This window comes from Malaya genurostris, chromosome 3 (genome assembly GCF_030247185.1).
Source record: "Malaya genurostris strain Urasoe2022 chromosome 3, Malgen_1.1, whole genome shotgun sequence".
In the NCBI taxonomy this organism is placed as follows: domain Eukaryota; kingdom Metazoa; phylum Arthropoda; class Insecta; order Diptera; family Culicidae; genus Malaya; species Malaya genurostris.
In genome coordinates this window covers 245,978,220-245,998,268 of record NC_080572.1, presented here as the reverse complement: position 1 = coordinate 245,998,268, position 20,049 = coordinate 245,978,220, and the positions used below count along the sequence as shown (strand labels likewise).

General features: G+C 35.2%; 1 protein-coding gene across 3 annotated transcripts in view; it reads right to left on the bottom strand.

Moving 5' to 3' along the window:
* The window catches only part of LOC131436428 (zwei Ig domain protein zig-8), a 353,158-nt gene that overhangs the window by 66,079 nt on the left and 267,030 nt on the right, over positions 1-20,049 (bottom strand). For all 3 annotated transcript variants that reach the window (XM_058605148.1, XM_058605149.1, XM_058605150.1), the window contains one exon: positions 49-168. In XM_058605148.1, the coding sequence (XP_058461131.1) occupies positions 49-168 (120 nt within the window). The remainder of the gene's footprint in view (positions 1-48; positions 169-20,049) is intronic.

The following is a 20,049-nucleotide window of genomic DNA, read 5'->3' as shown; positions in this document are numbered from 1 at the left end:
GAGCTGCTGCCATATAAACGATAGCTCTTTGTTTTCGTGCGATATTACCTTTGTACCAGAACACGGTGCCCAGGTCGTGTGGTCCCTGTTGAATGACGCAAGTCATGATGATTTCGCTGCCAGACTTCACAAAAATATCCGACGGTCCCAGTATTCGCGCCCGCAGTTCTGTTGGATCAAACGGGGGAAAAGAAACAAAAACCATTGATTAGTCTGACGGTGATCTATTTTCGGAATTTTTCTGGTAACGAAACCAGCATCAGGAACGAGTTGAATGAGTTGAAAGCTGTTCGGTTTTGTGATCTTGTAACAAACCAGCACAACCTGATATTGAATATACTTTCTATTTATTCTCCGATTTTATTGCTTTTATTGGATAATTTGGTGGTCATATGAGACTAATGCTATACTTCCTGAAGCGTTAATTCAGGCTAAACTGTGCTCACAATTTAAAATACTGCATATGCTCGAAGTACATATTTATATGAGAGCCAAATATGTTCTGGAATACGATTACATTTAGTTACTTGGTTTTCTTTAGTTATTCCAAGAATTACTTGGAATATTGTCCTTAGAGACTACGCTGTGCCACAGCAAGAACTACAACGGCTAATATCTATATTTGTTTACTGCTTATATTTGTAGAGCTACATATTGCTTACTTGTCTATTTATAGTTGTTCCAGCCATGTTCTCAGTAGTCCGAGAACTACAGCAAAAATAGGTCCGAAGATCTTCGCGAATAATCAGCAGCTTATGAATGATTTTTCTAGGCTGTTCATACTCATGGATCTGTTTCCGAAATATTTTCAATTATCCAAGGACTTCAGTGAGTCGAGGGTATTTAACGTGAATATTAAAATTGTTAATGCACTTTGTTGTTCTGGTAGATCCTACGGTCTGAACTGGAGGTAGTTTTTGGATAGCGTAGTTCATTCACAATAGACCTATTAATTGCATATGGTATCGCGACTATGAGACGAGGACAAAAAGTTCATCAAAGCAGCTCCTTGTGTTGGTAGATCTTAAGGCCTAAATTCCAGGTAGTTTTTGGGTGACACAGAGCATCTACAATAAAACTTTTAATTGTAAGTGGAATCGCGAATATAGACCGTGATCAATAAGTTCTCTATTGCGGTTTGTTATATTGATAGATCTTAAGACCCAAACTCAGGTAGTTTTTGGATGAACAAGCCTCATAACTCATCACAATGATCCAATGTGTTATCAATCACAATGCTTGAGTATCGACCACAAAAATGAAACCTTAGTAAGGTTCTTTTTTCTCACGAAGTGAAATGCATTTATCCACAGAGTGTGGGACTCTCCACAGGACTACCACTGTATAATTGGAACTACCCACTGAAACACCCTGGATCTCCAACCCTACCTCCCCGGAACTACCGTTAGGTATTACTTCGGGGTGGAAGGCTATCGGTGCTCAAAGCACCCATCCCGGACTTATGCATCGCCGTGGACATCTGCGACGTTCTCTCCTACTTTTGGACCATTTATCTGTCGACTTTGAGTCACTCGTTTCGCTATAGGGGTTCGACCAGGAGGATGTCCGCCGTCGGTCCGGCGATTCCGGTTGGAGCTTAGCTTTCGTTCACTGGCGCCTCGACGACCCAGGGCTGGTCTACGTTACGAACTACTCAGCTAATCCCCGACGATGGATCTAGACGACGGAGAGCTCCCCAACGAAAGAGTTTCTCCCGACACCGAATCTCGGGTTTGCCTCACGGGACACTCGATCCTGCGATTCCGGTTAGAGCGTGGCTTCCGGTTCACTGGCGCCCCGACGACTCGACTTCGGTGCTGTGGCTTCTACTCGGCTAGTCCCCGACAGAAGATCTAGCCTACACCGGCGAAGAATTCCCCGGCGAAACCTTACTAGTGTCATCGGTTTCGTCGGTAGATCTCAAGGCCTATATTCCAAGAAGGTTTTGTATGGACAAGAACTTCCACAGACATTAATTACCACAGTATGTCGATTTTCTGAATATAGTACTACGAGAACAATCCGCACTCAAAAGTTATGCAAAAGTCTTCAATCAGGTGTTCATATACTGATTTCTTTTTTCCAGAGAATTCTTGGATCACAAAATTTCAATATTGCAATTGTTGTTTCACGCCCTGGTTGTTTCAACTAAAATGTTGTTGATTTAACTAACATATTTTTCTATCTTCACCCCCTCTACATCTCTCTCTCTCTGTCTCACAAGAAACCAACAGTTAAACGTAGTACAACCCTCCCCCCCTTTTTTTTCTCGACCCATCCCACTGATATCAAAAGAAATGTAACTATCTACAAATGCAATGTAATTTGAACAACACAAATGTAAAAATCACCCCTTCTCTTCATCGAACGTCATTTATGTTAGTTACGTAGTGCTCGTTTTATGTAAGTAAAAGTATGCAGAAGAATATAACAGTTAATTGTAAAACAAGTTTTCCATGTGTTAAATAGATATTCCTACAGTATAAATGTTTTAATTTCATCTGAGAGTAATGTTTTCTAGGACAGTTCATGTCAATGTTATTAAAACCGCTTAACGCCTCAAAATTTGCTGCTCAAGTGAAGTGTTACTATTTGTTTTTTCTTGAAAGTGTATCTGTAGCATTAGGTTTACCAGCGAGCCATTCTGCAAGTGAAGGAAATAATTTCTAATTCCCTGTGACCATTTTTCTGGTGAGTTCCCTTTTGAGAATTGTAATCTTTTGGTTCATTTCCATATCTTTTGTGAGTTTAGTGATAAAGATATAAGCAGTTAATTAGGTAAAATTTCGTTGTTCAAGCGGTGAACGATTAGCTGCCCCCCGAAGAGGCTAACAGTAAAAAATGTTTATTGCAATTGGCGTCTTAAGTTCAAATAACTGAATAATTGGTTGAAACAACTGAGACATTTTTTTGCTTTCATGCATACAAGTAACTTTGCTGGGATTGTGTCTTAGCTCAATTACACGAGTGACACCTCATTGAAACGTTTCATTGTTCGCTCAGTGTGTTTGGCATTGCTCAACTGAAACGTTTCATTACTTGTTTGTGGTGCGTGTCTTTGTTGGGTGTCGTTGCTAAGCTGCCAACACGATCAATCAAAAATGACAGATTAGTTAAAACAACAGTCGATTAGTTGTACCAAATTTTAACCAATCAAAATCAGAAAACAACTAATATTTTAGTTGTCTTGCGATCGCTGGCTTTTCCGTGTGTAAATGAGAATTTTCTTTTATCATGCAAAAACTATTTTTACACTATCATCGCGTAAATTTTATAAGATCGCGTTGTTTCAAATAAAACGCGTAAAAAATCGCGTAAACGGGGACGGGTGTAGCGTGATGGGATAGTCGATGCCTTTCACGCTGCCCGCCTGGGTTCGATTCCCAACCCCGCACATAGGGTCAGAAAGATTTTCTGGTCCGAAGAGGCGAATGACCTAAGATGTTAAAGCCTCTATAATTGAAACAAACAACAACAACAAATCGCGTAAATTGAGGTTTTAGTGTATACCATTTTACCTTTCTCATAAGGTAAGGCTATGCAATCACTGTGAAAACCGACTTTTTAACGGTGGCCCAGAGGGTCAATTTTCATATACCATTCGACTCAGTTCGTCGAGATCACAAAATGTTTGTGTGTATGTGTGTAAGTAACAAATAATTTTACTCAAGTGTATCAGAAATAACTGAACCGATTTTTCTCATTTCTGATTAAAATTAAAGGCCTTCTGGCCCTATACACTAATATTTAAACTTATCCCAATCCGACTTCCAGTTCCGGAACTACAGGATCTAATGCACCAAAAAACTGAAAAAAATGTCATTCGCTTTTCTCAAAGACGGATGAACCGATTTTCACAAACTTAGATTCAAATAAAAAGTCTTATTGACACATAGCTTGCTATTGAATTTCATTTTTATCCGTCTTTCGGTTCCGGAGTTACTAGGTAATATGATTAAATCTATGAGAAAATATGCACTCAATTTTCTCGGAAATGTCCAAACGGATTTTCACAAACTAAAATGCAAATAAAAGGGCTTGAAATTCTTTAAACAGATCCGACTTCCGACTCCGGTATTACAGTGCGATAAGTGGAAAAGTTCCTAGTTCATGAATATTTCTTCACAATTGATGGCGAAACGAGGAGACAATTTTTAAAAAACGTGAAAATAAAAATATCTTGTCTACAGATCTTGTTAGTTAGTAAGTGGATATATAAACCTACTTTGGGACTACTAGTCCCCGGTTTCGGCTTCCGAAAGTACCAATAATAGTGAAAAAAAGTACCATAAAAGGAACTCACTTCGATTTCTCAGCAACCGCTGAACCGATTTTCACAATTTCTGATTCAGATTTAAGCTCTCATCTCAGCTTAAAAGACACTGTGCAATTTCATTCAGATCCGACTTCCCTGCTCGAAATTATAAGGCGATGAGTTTCAAAACTTTCAAACCGTCGTACAAAATGACGATGCAAAACCGGTACGTATCGGTACGTGCTGGTACGGAAGAAGTAAACACCACCGCCTTTGCGAACGAAGAACATAGCGTACTTTGTTAAATTTCGTATAGCGTTCAGGGTTGGTACATTTAAGCAGTGCTGTAGTTGCGGTTAGTCACAGTTAGTCAGTGACTAACCAGCTCTTGAAACTGCAACCGAAAAAATTTTTTTTGAAAATTTTGTAATGACTGATTCAAGTAACCTGAAGGGTGCAAAAGAAATAATAATACAATTGAAAAAGGTGATTGCTCCCAGGGCGCAAGGTGAAAGCAATCTTGATTATAGTAAAATATCCTTCTGAAGGCGCAAATCAATATTTATATTCAATCTAAATATATAACATCTTGTATGGATAATTTGGAAGGGCGTTTTGGGAATGATTCCAGGGCGCAGACTCACGGTAGGAGAATTGGAAAAGGCGCCCACATAATTGCTTCCAGGGCGCAGGATGAAAGTAATCTTGATTATAGTAAAATATCCTTCTGAGGGCGCAAATCATCATTTATTTTCAATCTAAATAAATAACATATTGTATGGGTAATTTGGAAGGGCGCCTTGAAAATGATTCCAGGGCGCAGACTCACGGTAGGAGAATTGAAAAAGGCGCCAACATAATTGCTTTCAGGGCGCAGGATGAAAGTAATCTTGATTATAGTAAAATATCCTTCTGAGGGCGCAAATCAATATTTATTTTCAATCTAAATACATAACATCTTGTATGGATAATTTGAAAGGGCGTTTTGGGAATGATTCCAGGGCGCAGACTCACGGTAGGAGAATTGAAAAAGGCGCCAACATAATTGCTTCCAGGGCGCAGGATGAAAGTAATCTTGATTATAGTAAAATATCCTTCTGAGGGCGTAAATCATCATTTATTTTCAATCCAAATAAATAACATCTTGTATGAATAATTTGGAAGGGCGCCTTGAAAATGATTCCAGGGCGCAGACTCACGGTAGGAGAATTGGAAAAGGCGCCCATATAATTGCTTCCAGGGCGCAGGATGAAAGTAATCTTGATTATAGTAAAATATCCTTCTGAGGGCGCAAATCATCATTTATTTTCAATCTAAATAAATAACATCTTGTATGGATAATTTGGTAGGGCGCCTTGGAAATGATTCCAGGGCGCAGACTCACGGTAGGAGAATTGATAAAAGGCTCCCACATAATTTCTTCCAAGGCGCAGGATGAAAGTAATCTTGATTATAGTAAAATATCCTTCTGAGAGCGCAAATCAATATTTATTTTCAATCTAAATAAATAACATCTTGTATGAATAATTTGGAAGGGCGTTTTGGGAATGATTCCAGGGCGCAGACTGACGGTAGGAGAATTGGAAAAGCGCCCACATAATTGCTTCCAGGGCGCAGGATGAAAGTAATCTTGATTATAGTAAAATATCCTTCTGAGGACGTAAATCATCATTTATTTTCAATCCAAATAAATAACATCTTGTATGAATAATTTGGAAGGGCGCCTTGAAAATGATTCCAGGGCGCAGACTCACGGTAGGAGAATTGAAAAAGGCGCCAACATAATTGCTTCCAGGGCGCAGGATGAAAGTAATCTTGATTATAGTAAAATATACTTCTAATGGCGCAAATAATTATTTATTTTCAATCCAAATAAACAACATCTTGTATGAATAATTTGGAAGGGCGTTTTGGGAATAATTCCAGGGCGCAGACTGACGGTAGGAGAATTGGAAAAGGCGCCCACATAATTGCTTCCAGGGCGCAGGATGAAAGTAATCTTGATTATAGTAAAATATCCTTCTGAGGGCGTAAATCATCATTTATTTTCAATCCAAATACATAACATCTTGTATGAATAATTCGGAAGGGCGCCTTGAAAATGATTCCAGGGCGCAGACTCACGGTAGGAGAATTGAAAAAGGCGCCAACATAATTGCTTCCAGGGCGCAGGATGAAAGTAATCTTGATTATAGTAAAATATACTTCTAATGGCACAAATAATTATTTATTTTCAATCCAAATAAATAACATCTTGTAATGATAATTTGGAAGGGCGCAATAGGAATTATTCTAGGGCGCAGAATCACGGTAAGAGAATTGAAAAGGGAGCCCATATCATTAATTCCAGGGCGCAGGATCAAAGTATTTTAAATACATTAAATAGTTGTAGTGGGGGCGCAAATTATAACTTATTTTCCAGCTAAAAAAATCTTGTAAGGATAATTTGGATGGGCGCCTTAGGAATAGTTCCAGGGCACAGAATCACGGGAGGAAAATGGAAATTGATTTCAGGGCGCATAATGAGAGTATTTTTGAATACATAAAATGATCCCAGTGAGGGCGAAAGATTTTATTTCTTTTCAAGGTTAATAAATAACATCTTGTAAGGACAATTTGGAAGGGCGCACTAGAAATGATTCTAGGGCGCAAAATCACGGTAAGAGAATAGAAAAAGGCGCCCATATAATTAATTCCAGGGCGCAGGATGAGAGTAGTTTGAGTACATTAAATAATCGTAAGAAGGGGGCACAAATTATTACTTATTTTCAAGCTAAAAAATAACATTTCGAAGGATAATTTTGAAGATTGCTTAGTAATAGTTCCAGGGCGCAGGAAATGGGAAAAGGGCGACCTATACAATAGATTACAGGGCGCAGAATGAAAGTATTTTTGAAAACTTTAATTGATCCAACTGAGGGCGCAGATAATTTGGAAGGGCACCTCAGGAATTATTCCAAGGCGCAGAATCACGATAGGGAAATGAAGGAGTGAAGGATGAAAGTATTTTTAAATATATTAAATAATCCTAGTGAGGGCGCAAGTTTTTATTTGTTTTCACGCTAAATAAATAACATCTTGGTAAAGATAATTTGGAAGGACGCTTTAGGAATGATTCCAGGGTGCAGGGTGGAAGTATTTTAAAATACATCAAATGATCCAACTGAGGGCGCAAATCACTATCTATTTTCAAGCAAAAAAAAATCTTGTACGCCTAATTTGGAAGGATGCCTTAGCAATATTTTGAGGGCGCAGAATCACGGTAGGAGAATTAAAAAGGCTGCTCTTAAAACTTATTCCGGGCGTATGGTGGAAATCTTTTTAAACACTGTATATAATTCTACTGAGGCGCAAATCATTATTTATTTTCAAGCTAAATATATAGCATAAGTAAGAAGTGCCTCAGGATTGACATCAGGGTGCAGAACGATTTTTTTACCTAATACTACAAAGCTTTCGAAAGCATAAATTGAGCGCAAATTATTTCTTTGTTTGTGAGTTCTATAAATAGAATCTCGGGAGGAAGCAATGCACAAGTCAGCTTTGAGCAGTGCTGCCTTAACAACAATTTTTCTAACAGTTATTATATTCAAACATAAAATATACTAGCATTTATAACTGTTTGTAATCTTCATTAACAGCTTTTAATAGTTTTAAGTTGACTTTCTTGAAAAATTTGACAATAATGAAGTTTTGAATAAGAAAAGATGAATTTCAATAATTTTGAACGAGATGAATTATTATAAATACTGGCATCTTTTCTTAAAACTCAGCCTTGTATAGTGGAAGGTCGGTATAGTAGAATTAATTACCACATGAATTCAACTGATGGGGGTTTCATTAATATTTTCCAATTTCTTATATGCTTCTGAGATGAGACTTTATGAAATTTTATCATTTTGATTAAAGACCTACTCAATACATAGTGAGGTAGTTCACCATTCGATTACATGAACAAAAGCATTAAATTCACTTGTGAAGAAGCAAATAATAGCAGACTTCTTAGACATTTTCATCATGAGGAAGACAGAAAACTTATCCTTTTTGATATATAGAAAGCTAACTAATACGGAAAGTATTACACGTTATACTTCTAATCTTTCTCATCAGCATAAAATGGCAGCTTTTCACCATGATTCATTGAATGCATAACCTAGCTCATGGAGAAAATGCGGTAAGAAACGAGAAAAAATACATTCTGGATATTGGAAAGCTCAATTTATATTCGAAGCAATTAATTCAAAAAATTTTGATAAAAAGAAATACTGTTGAAAAACAATCACTACCTACTTCAACCCAACCATCAGAAAAATTAAAAATAGTTTTAATAGATTTCAGCCACGATATTAAACATCTACCCAAAACAAAACTAAAAAGTTTTGGTCTGGATTTGGTATTCCGTAAGAATAATACTAGGATCTACATAGGACCATAGAGATACTTTGAAAAAATCCGGATCATATAAACAAAGTGCACTTCGGAGAAATTGGATAAAGTTATCATTCCATTAAAATTATATGTTAAACATCTAACCGATGTAAACTAAACGTAGCTGAAAGTTTAAGAATATATGTAAATATAAACATTCCAATCTACCATTTATTTAAATGTAACTTATCAATCATCTGTAAGATGTAAAATAATTCACTTGTACTAGTACAACAAAGATAGCATCGCACTTTCCTCCCACTATTAGTATCTGTGTCTGTTACTATTTCGTGACATTAGTGGGAAATAGTTAGGAAATTTTTAATATTGTAGAAATAAATGGAATTTATTTTCTTAAAAAGCTATCCACTAAGCGCTAAAATAAACATTTTCTTCTGAATTTGATGTGATATTCGTATTTATCGGATACTCAATTTGCTTAGTATTGGTCGCCTTAAAAGTTAAAAAATCAAAATCGAAAGCAGATAAATATTCATATAATATCGAAAAACATACTGAAATCAAAAAGAGATATGGAATTTCTCTAGTTGATAACAAAACTTATTCTCAGTTTAATTTTACTGCCAAATAACAAAAACAAAATTGAAAAACATAATCAGTTATTGATCTGCTCTGACATTACTGAAAACACCGCGAACAAAGGCTAAAAATAGAATGGGCAATAATATACAACAAACAATCTCATCCGGGAATTTACATTTTAGTGATTTTATTCGCAACAACGAAAAAGAATTCTGTGATGGATTCATAACTGGTTTCGAACTTCGGATCTCCCGATTTCAGTATATCTAACTCATTTAACGCTATAGACTATGATAGCCACTTGAAGACATCATGATTTTTTTCAATGATATGACAAGCTGTATTAATTCGAAAAGCTGTTTGCTGGTATTTTTTGTCAATGTATACTCGTTTGTGTACAAGACGCGTAGTACGAAAATGCATACATTTAGGCAATTTGACTAAAAAGGAAAATAATCAATCGCTCATTTTGAAAACTATGCAATAATTGCATCAACCATCTTTTAAAACGAGGTTGAGTTTCATAGGGTATCTGTACCCTAGATCATCTCAGGTTTACCACTAATTTAACATTTTAGGATCATTACTAATAATGATATCTGCTGTATTTGATTAATACATTGCACTGTGGGGAAAAAGGATGAAAAACGCGACTTTACTCAATAATTTCATAGAAATATTTTCAAAGTAGGTTTATCTTATGTAGAATTGACCGTAGAATCGATTGGTGACAATTAGAATAGCCGCAAAATTCACTATCATGGCCGTTTTACCCTATTTTTGTCTTTTTTCCTACCTCACTAACTGTAAAACCCTGAAAAATGTATTCGACTAATGACTCCTGACATTTTTATTAGTTTTATAAATAGATTGCTGTTTGTCAGAACGATTGCAAAAAACTGTTTTCTGTCTTACTCCAAATCATTTTCTTCAATCAATTATGTTAAACCAAGATAGTTCGATGTTACGCACATAGCCCTACAAATTAATTAACAGGTAGTTTCCATGATCCCATGAATCGTGCAACATCGTTCTACCCCAATTTTCCTTCAAACTTAATTTTAAGTTCAATTCTGATTTACGATCCTGAAGCAGAATCAATGCGACCTAGCCATAGTTGTCCATATTACTTAGAAAACTTCAGTGATCCAAGTACATACAATGGGAATAACAATACTAGTTCGTTTAACCCGTTTTACTCCAATTAATTCCATAAATCGAACCATTAATTAAACTTTCTTTCACATTTCAAAAGAAAGCTTACTGCGGTTGATCAAAACCTACTGATATTGTGTAGAATAGCATGAAAAGTAGATTACAAATAGATTCAATGACCGCACGAATCGTGCTATACCGTGTTACTCCAATTTATCCTATCAATATTGGTGTGAAACGGTATAACATGATTTTAATTCTAAGTTCTTTCTAGTTCTTCTTTTTTTTTTTGACTGATATAATTTTAATCAACCGCAATAAGCCTCCTTTCGGAATGCGATAGAAATTTTAACCAATGATACGATTTATGAAATAAATTGGTGTAAAACGGATTAAAAGGGCTAGTACTACCAATCCTATTGTATGTACTTGGATTTCTGCAGTTTCCTACGTAATGTGAACCAATATTGATAAATCGTATTGGATCTGGTTCTGGATTGTAGATTAAAAACGGTACAACGAGTTTGCCGCTGTCATTAAAACTATATGCCAATGATTTGTCAGACCTTTTACATCAGAAACATTCTATTCGGTCTTCTGAAACTTCTTCTGTGATATGTTGTATAGTTAAACTTTATTACAATCCAGTTGGTAATGTCAGAGACATAACTGGATGACTTGAATAGGAATTAAACTGGTACACTCTCGAATATCAGTTAGTGAATCGATTATGTGAATTGTGCAAGCTTTCCCCTTCTTTACTAGAGTTTGAAACGATGCACTGCACTCAAGTACGGATTAGTTACATCAAACGTTCTGACATGCAGTTCAATAATATGAAATAATTTATATAGTTCTTCATGATAAAAAAGGAGGACGTATACGTTAAACTTTTTTATTCAATACGAAAATTTTTGAAATTTATATTAATGCAAATATAATGAACATTAAAACATGTGACACTACCAAAATCCAAATAAAAAAGACGAGAAAAAATGCGAAAATTTATCAATTAAACTGTAAACCTTCACTAAACTGGTTATATGCACTTCTGATTTGCATAGGTATTTCACCAGATAAGTATTTCTAATAGTCCTTTAAATAATATTTAAATCCATTAGAAGGGCTGATTTTGCGTAATATTCCCCATCGTTTTCCACTTATTTTGTTAGAATACAAACGATAAGCAGCAGGATGACGCAATCGATCTGCTTTGAAGGGATTACATACTGAACGCCATTGATGAAATATCGAACTGAATTCTTGATCTTGAACCTGAGCTGAACGAAATATATCAAGTATTAACGTTTTATACCTACCCAGGTACGAGAAAAACGTCATGACTTTTCTTTCGTTTATACCAAAAATTTCAGAACACTTTAATTTTTAATTATTTGTGATTATGTCATACAACTGAAAATGTTATCATAAATTGATGATGATATTTCTGATGGCATGTAGTAAAAATTATGTTGATACGTTAGATACAACAAGAGATACTCATGATTAAAAACTTACTACTCTCTCAGAGGGGAAATTTGTAAAAGGCGCCTTTTAGTCGACGACAAAAGGGACCTTGAGGTAAAATGAACATGATAGCATTTAGTGCGGTTCTTCTAAGTACGTAGAATCGATTTTACTGACCATTTTACACCAAAAAATGCTTTGTGGTCATCTGCCTCCAAAAAGTCGTAGCGTTTTTGATCCATTTTTCCCTACTGTGCATTGGTTCAAAGAATAAGAAGAAAATATATGCATTCTGCTCCGATTTTCACGTTTTCATAACAGAAGTATAGTTCATTTTCACACTAATTTTGATTGTTAGTAATCGGATAAATACTGTGATGTCCTGACTAATGAGACGACTATTGGATCAACTGCCCTATATCATTTGAATTAGTCTAGATGGCAAAATGTTCGTGTAGGTGTGTGTCAAAACGGATTCCGGGATAATAGGGTGATAAGTGTTAAATATTTCAATTTCCACGAATATTTTATTTGAAAGTGACAGTGCAAAAATACGCAAAATCAATTTGCAGGTCTTGTTAGTTCATGGCTAAATACAATTCGTTGAAACAGCTGTTGCGTTCTTTATTCTTTTATTTCTGATAAATTTCCTAACCAAGAAGACTTCCGGATCCGGAAATATAGGGTAAAGTGGGTTAAAAATTTTATACCATCACTGAAAAAAGGGCGAAAATTTTCTAATTCCACCTCAAATTTTCTCCAATTGATAATTTTTATCAGTAGACGGTCAAACAAACCGATTTCGGTTATTCTTTCAAGAATCGAAGAAAATTATTTTGAAGAATACTACAGTATTATATATGATAGTATGATTGGTATGAGAAAGGCATAATTACACCAGTAGGTGGATTAAAACAGGTTTTTGGTATCGCCATCACCGCAATCACTTTTTCAGAGATGGCCGAACCGATTTTCACTAACTTAGATTCAAATGAAAGGTCTTATGATCCCATAGCTTGTTATTTAATTTCATCAGGAACCGAATTTCGGAGTTACAAGTTAATATGTGAAAATGAAAAACCTAGTGGTGTAATGATGCCTTTTTCATATTACTAATATTTTCAAAAACATGACTAGAAGATTCTGTCAAATTTCTTTTTTTCAAACTTGAATAAAATAAAAAACTTTCTTCGGTATAAACTACCATCACCTTTTCAATTTGTAAACAGTTATGTCAGATTAACCAAGATCATCTTATTTAAATTAGAAATTAATCTTAAGCACGCAAGATTTATCTGGGGTAGTAGTAGATATCTTAGGCGAGAACGACATAGCAAAAAGTTTCATCGAGTTAATAACAATTGATCGCAGCCTCCACAGTTTCGCTTCTGCATTGATTGACCAATTCTTTCCAGCTTATATATCCCCCATTCTTTCAAAACCATCGTCTCCGTTAGGGGAAAGCCAGTAAGCCAGAATAGTGTCTTTTATTTTAAGCAGAAAAAACTGGTGAGTAATGTCAGACATAACTGGATGACGTAAATACGAATAAAACTGACATGCTTTTTCTACATATCTGAATATCGACAATCACACGTACTAGTTGATTTGCAAACTTTCAATGCGTCACTTGCATAATTGTAACAGTAAAATTTTACGGCAGACCACATGAGAATAATATGACATTAATTACAATAACTTACTTGTCAAACCTGTTTCGAAAACACTAATTGTATAGCGAGTTGATAGAATATCCACAAACCAAAAGCTGTCATCTTGGATTTTATGAATTTTAAAATATATATTATTAATAACAAATTGTCAAGCGCGGAAAAATGCCAGTTGTAATTCATTATAAAAAGATTTTGGGCCATGAACCGTGGAATTGAAACATATGCTTGATACAGTGAAGAACAATCCGGGACAGCTGCTAGGAATGAATGCCGTCTTCAATCTACAATTTTAAACAAACTAAGATTGAAATAAGTTTTCACAGAATTATCAAAACATGCACTATTTGATACTTCACGCAAACTTACGTGAAAAACATGTAATGTTGTGAGTGTTGAAAATTATATGGCATGAAATTCAACGATATGAACAAAAAATAAAAACTCATAGAGCAAACAATGGTAACTTCAACCAAGAATCATTAAATGGCAAAGTATGTCCGTTAGTTGACTGAGTCACCCTAGCCGCTGATGAGTAAATGGTTCATACAAATTTATATAGTCCCTTATATACTTGCTAATAAGTTCAAATTACGTCAATTTTTGCGTCATTTGACAATTTATACAATAAAAATATCTGTAAATTTCTCAGTTCAAAAAAATCTTGTGATTTTACATCTTATAAGATGCACATAAATGGAGCGTCATGTTTTAAACTAATTTATATGCAAGAACATGTAGAATTGTGTGATATGAAAATTACATGGCTTGAAAACGAATGAAATAAAATACAAAATATCGATAGCAACTGCGCGAGACTTGAACAAAAGAAGCATCAGATCTCAAAGCGCTCCAGTTAATCGACTGGGCCACAGAAACACATATCTGCTTAGTGAATAATTGATACCTCTAAACGCATACAGCGTCACTTGGTAGCCAAGTGCAAATTACATTAGGAGTTAGTAAAATTCTGCTCGAGTGGAATATTACGTCAATTGACATATTAAGTTGTTATGAATCGTATCGTTTGTAGAATTGTGTCACCTGTAAAATTTACAATTTTTTCTGTGTTAATAAAATAGAATCTTAATGCTTACAAAAACAGTGAAAACGGAAATCTGCATTAGACACAATTTTCCATTAAATGTAACATAAATTTCAAAAAATCTATTCACATATTAATATTAAATTTGTTGCCGTTAAATTTTTTATGCAGAGTAAACTTTAATATAGATAATTCTCCATTTTCTTTCTATCAGTTGTATTTTCCATCATGATTGATTGAAATTAACATGTTTAGCGCGTAAATTTCACTTACTTACACTTACTTACTTTTTGTTACATCTGATTCAATTCAATTTTACAGGTTTCTTCCAAACTGCGAAGTGGTATCGGTGCAAAAAGTGTAGCACAGGTTCAGTGCAATTGGCAATTGGTTTCAGTACATCCTCCACTACACACGGGGTCTTTTACGTTATCGATGAGTTCTACATCAGTTTAGGTTGCACGTTAGGCATGATCTAATGTTCTCAAGTATCATGCATTTGGTGCAATATGCAATTTCAAATGGTTTTTGATGATAGACGGAAACATTAGATCACAAAGCACACCACATAGTCGACTGAGCCACAGAAGCACATATCTGCTTGGCTGTAAATTAGTAAGAATTATGTCACCTGTAAAACTCATAATTTCTTTCTGTGCAGTTTTGAAGAAGTAGATTTTGAACTCTATCTCAAAATCACACAATCGGAACTATTATTTGAAAGAATAATAAATACAGAAAGTGGAAATCTCAACACCTGGGTACTTAGAAACATTAACATTCAGATTATGATAACACTTATGTCTGTTGCAAATGAGTCTTCATGGTTGATTTGTGTGGCAATTGTAGAGCTTCAGGAAACTTACAAAAGAGTTAAAAATGAGTTGTTGAGGAAAATACGGCGCCTCGCTCGCAACAAATAAGTCTGATAATAGAACCATATAACTGTTGTATACAAAAATACGAAGATGAAGAAACAGCAAACCCCGTTAAAAAATCTAACTTCAGTCAATTGCAATGCGCCCCTGTACCACGGAAATCCAGGCGCCCCATCAACAAAGTCAACGACTAACCAATTAAGTTTGAACAACTACGGCACTGCATTTAAGCCAAAATATAGAACAAAAAAAAAATAAAAAAAAACAACCTTTTTGGTTCTATGTAAATGGAGTGTGTCTTAGATAGAAAAATGACAGCACGTTCAATTGGTTAATTCAACTAAAAAATAGCCATTTCAACTCATAAATATTATTAAGGGAATGAAAATTAAAAAATCTAAATTATCAAAATTAAGATTTCTGTAGTTAGCTAAAAAATTAACTAATTAAAATCAGAAAATCAACTAATTTTTTCGCACAAAATGCTGATTTCGGTGTTTTAGTGTGAAAATGACAAAAACTTATAGCGCAACGAAAGAAAAAAATCTTTCAATCGAATCTGAAAATGATAGCTACTTATTGTTTAGTGGTAGCGTGTATTGTAATGTAAATGGCAATTCTTTTTTTACTGTCTAACATTATGACCAAAGCAACCATCTCTCCATCTTACCAGAAGAAATTTAAGAAAACATAAATAATTACGCTAAAACCAATGCAAGAAAAATTAATATAGATAAACCGTCATTAGTAGAAGGGAACATTTGTAGTGCTTACCATCGTAGCTATTTTTTTATTGAATTTGTACCCACTTGTTTGTATTATCAAAAAATCATGATAGCGATTCTATTCTTCAAAAACGTACTTAATCCACTTAGCAGTGAGATGATACCTTTTTTTTATCAATCCGCATGAGTTTTTTGCATGAATATTCTTCGGTGTTTTAGTTCCCATGACATTATTTCAATAACCGTCGTTTTAAGCGGCAATTTGTGATTTAAATCACTCAATACCCTGATCGGATCGAATTTGAATCTAAACGTGTGACAATCGATTGAACATTTTATGAGATGTCGAAGAAAGTTTCAGTTTAGAGTTTACGGTTATTTACGGTACTTCCACAGCCAGTATTCTGGAAGCAGCATAACCCAAAACGATTCGTATGGTAAAAAAATAAATATGACGAAATTGCAATAGTTTTCAGCCAACTATGAAGCTGTTTAGAATTGATCGGCTTGAATTTAAAAAAAACTCATAACGCTGTTATTCCAGAATCGGAAATCAGAGTCGAATAAAATTCATTAATTTTGCATGGGACCATACATCCTTTAATTTGATTTTTGTTTTTGAAATTCGATTTTTTGAGAAACTATTCGATACTGGAACCGGAATCCGAAAATCGGTGTAGCCGCGGTCAGTTGAATTCTCCTGAAGAGTTGTATAGTTTAGATTCAAAATAATCGAAAACCAGTGCAGACTGACTAAAAAGCAAGATGTTTTAGAGAATTTTAAGACCTTTCATTTGAATCTTAGATCGGTTCAGCCATCTATGAGAAAAATGAGTTACACTATTTCAATTTCGTTTGACATATCATTCTGTAGCTCAGGAACCAAAAGTCGGATCCAGACGTAATTCAGGAACTTTGTTTGGAAGCACTTCTCGTATGAATCTGAGTTTGTAGAAAATAGTTGAATCGTCTTCGAGAAAATTGAGTGAAATTATTTTCCACACACGCATTTGCTGATCTCGACGAACTGATTCGATTGGTATATGGGTGTTATGTTCTTCCAGCATTTATTACTATCAGTAGTTTAAATCAATGCAATTGTTGTTAACTCGAAAATGCAGGTCATCTTGGCCATCATCTGATTTACGTGTCATATTTGAACGATTATGTTGCCAAAAATGAACCGTGCTAAAATAGATCCGAGACAAAATGTCATGAAAAAGGATGTTGTACGCAGTCTCTTTGGTACTTAGAAACAATTGTATGTAACAGTATAAAAAATCGTTGCTCCCAAGCATTTCTTTGTCATACAATGCACAAAACTCCTACTACTGGAATAAGAAGAAAAGTCGCTTACACAAAAATATCGATATTTCCGTTAAAAACGGGCGGATTTCAACAATCTATGGTTTGTTGGATAGCTATTACCGTGCGGAATCTAAGTCTGACAACATATTTTATTTACAAGGTCAATTGTGACAAATATTGTCAAAATACTTAAAATTTTGACATGAACCATCGTATAATTCAAAAAGTAAACATCAGATCTCAAAATCATTCAATAGCGTTCTGGGTGACGAGGAGACCTTTCATTTGCGACTAGTTTGATCAAAATCGGTCCAGCCATCTCTGAGATCTCGACCTCTTAGTTAACAACACACAAAAAGACACACACACACACACACACACACACACACACACACACACACACACACACACACACACACACACACACACACACACACACACACACACACACACACCACACACACCACACACACACACACACACACACACACACACACACACACACACACACACACACACACACACACACACACACACACACACACACACACACACACACACACACACACACACACACACACACACACACACACACACACACACACACACACACACACACACACACACACACACACACACACACACACACACACACACACACACACACACACACACACACACACACACACACACACACACACACACACACGAACATTTGCTCAGTTAGTCGAGCTGAATCGATTGGTATATAACACTCGGCCCTCGGAAAATTTTTCTTAAGTTTGAGCGTATTCAATACCTACTTTTTATGTATATAAATTAATTATTAAGGTTAGAAAAAAAAAATTAACACACTGAAAGACCAAAATCAGCATTTTGGCGAAAAAATAAATGGATTTTCTGATTTTTTGAGAAGACTAAAAAATTTTGAATTTAGTATTTTTAATTCTCATTCCCTTAATAATAATAATAATAAAATATTTGATGAAATGGCTAATTTTTTAGATGAATTCATCAATTAAACGTGCTGTCATTTCTTAGCTAAAGCACACTCCATTTCCATTCAACTAATTTTTCAGTTGATTTAGAGAAATAAAACATTGTTTTCAAAAAATATAAATGGTTGAATTGGCTTCTGCAATTTTCAGCAATATGGCGCACTGTCACTGAAAAAACGTGACTACTAGCCACTAGATGGCACACTTCTACCGAAAAGAATTTTTCAGTTGCGGTTGTCTTTTTTATATTGGCAGGTATAAATACGATGTTGTATTGGAGAAAAATACATGAACGAAACATAAATTTCTTTTTAAAATTTTTTTTTCTATATCGCTGTTTTCTTCATTCTACTTCGCGAAATCGACTCTTTCACTGAAAACTTTGAGCACTCGGAAAACAAAAACCAAATACAAGTAGTACACCGGACGGCGTAGCCTGGAAGGTAGGAAGATACAAAAAACTTCATTTGACATGCATAAATAGAGACATTTTTTTGATTTTAGTCACAAAATTAATTGTCAATGAGAATTTTGTTTTGGATTAAAATATTGCTGGCTTGTGTCCAGGATATCCACCAACCAAATACATTCTCTAAAAATAAGAGTTTTTTTTTCAGTAAAGAAAATTCTCAATTTTAGTTAATTTAATAGTTATTTTGGAGATTTTGTTGTTAAAATCAACTAATTCAAAAACAGTAATACAAATTAGGCGTAGAGCTAATTTTAGTTGTTCCGTGCAGAGTCTGCTAGTGGTATTTTTGAAGAGATCTTCTGGTATCTTCGGAAATTACTTAGGAGTACTTTTGGTAAATTTTATTTATTATTAAAAATCCATCCACATGCAAATTCGCATAAGCATTGTTCATTGTCCAATAGATCCTGCCCGAGTATCTAAAAAAAATTGAGTTGAATTTAGCTTCTAACCACATTTACTATTCCATTCAATCGTATCTGGCCAGAAACAAAATTTAAAATTTAACCAGCTCGGGGGCACATCAAAAACTCGAAATAGCTCCCAGTGGTTCGACATTCGACTCTGTGTTTCCGAACTCGCAGAGGGATTCATTCTTTGAACACATTTCATCCCATGTAACTACACGATCAATAAACTGCTCGCTGATTTTTTTTTTCATTCCCGAAACATACTTTCCCACCAGAATGGACATTTCCATTCCGATCCCGATGGTTCTCCAATTCAAACCCCGGAACGACCGTCGTTACAGCAGAGACTGCACGCGAATGACTATTTACAGACAAATATAGGAAAAGTTCACAAATTTGACAGGACCAGTGGAGTGCACACTCATATGCAGGCCAAATATTCGGCATCCAACAAGCCGAAAGTGGTCTCTCTCTCTCTCCGTGCAAATTGGATCAACGAGCGGGAAAAATGCTTTTAAAACATTGCAACAACATTGCCTGTATTTAGCAGATGAGAAAATTGAGTTGCCCTCGGGAAGAGCACAGAGCGGGGTAGTGAGGGGGGCGGAGAGTAAGGCAAACGAAAACGAATAAACCCACTGAAAATAAAAATATAAAAGTTTGGGCCTCGTTTGCGAAGGCTTGTTTTCCAAGCA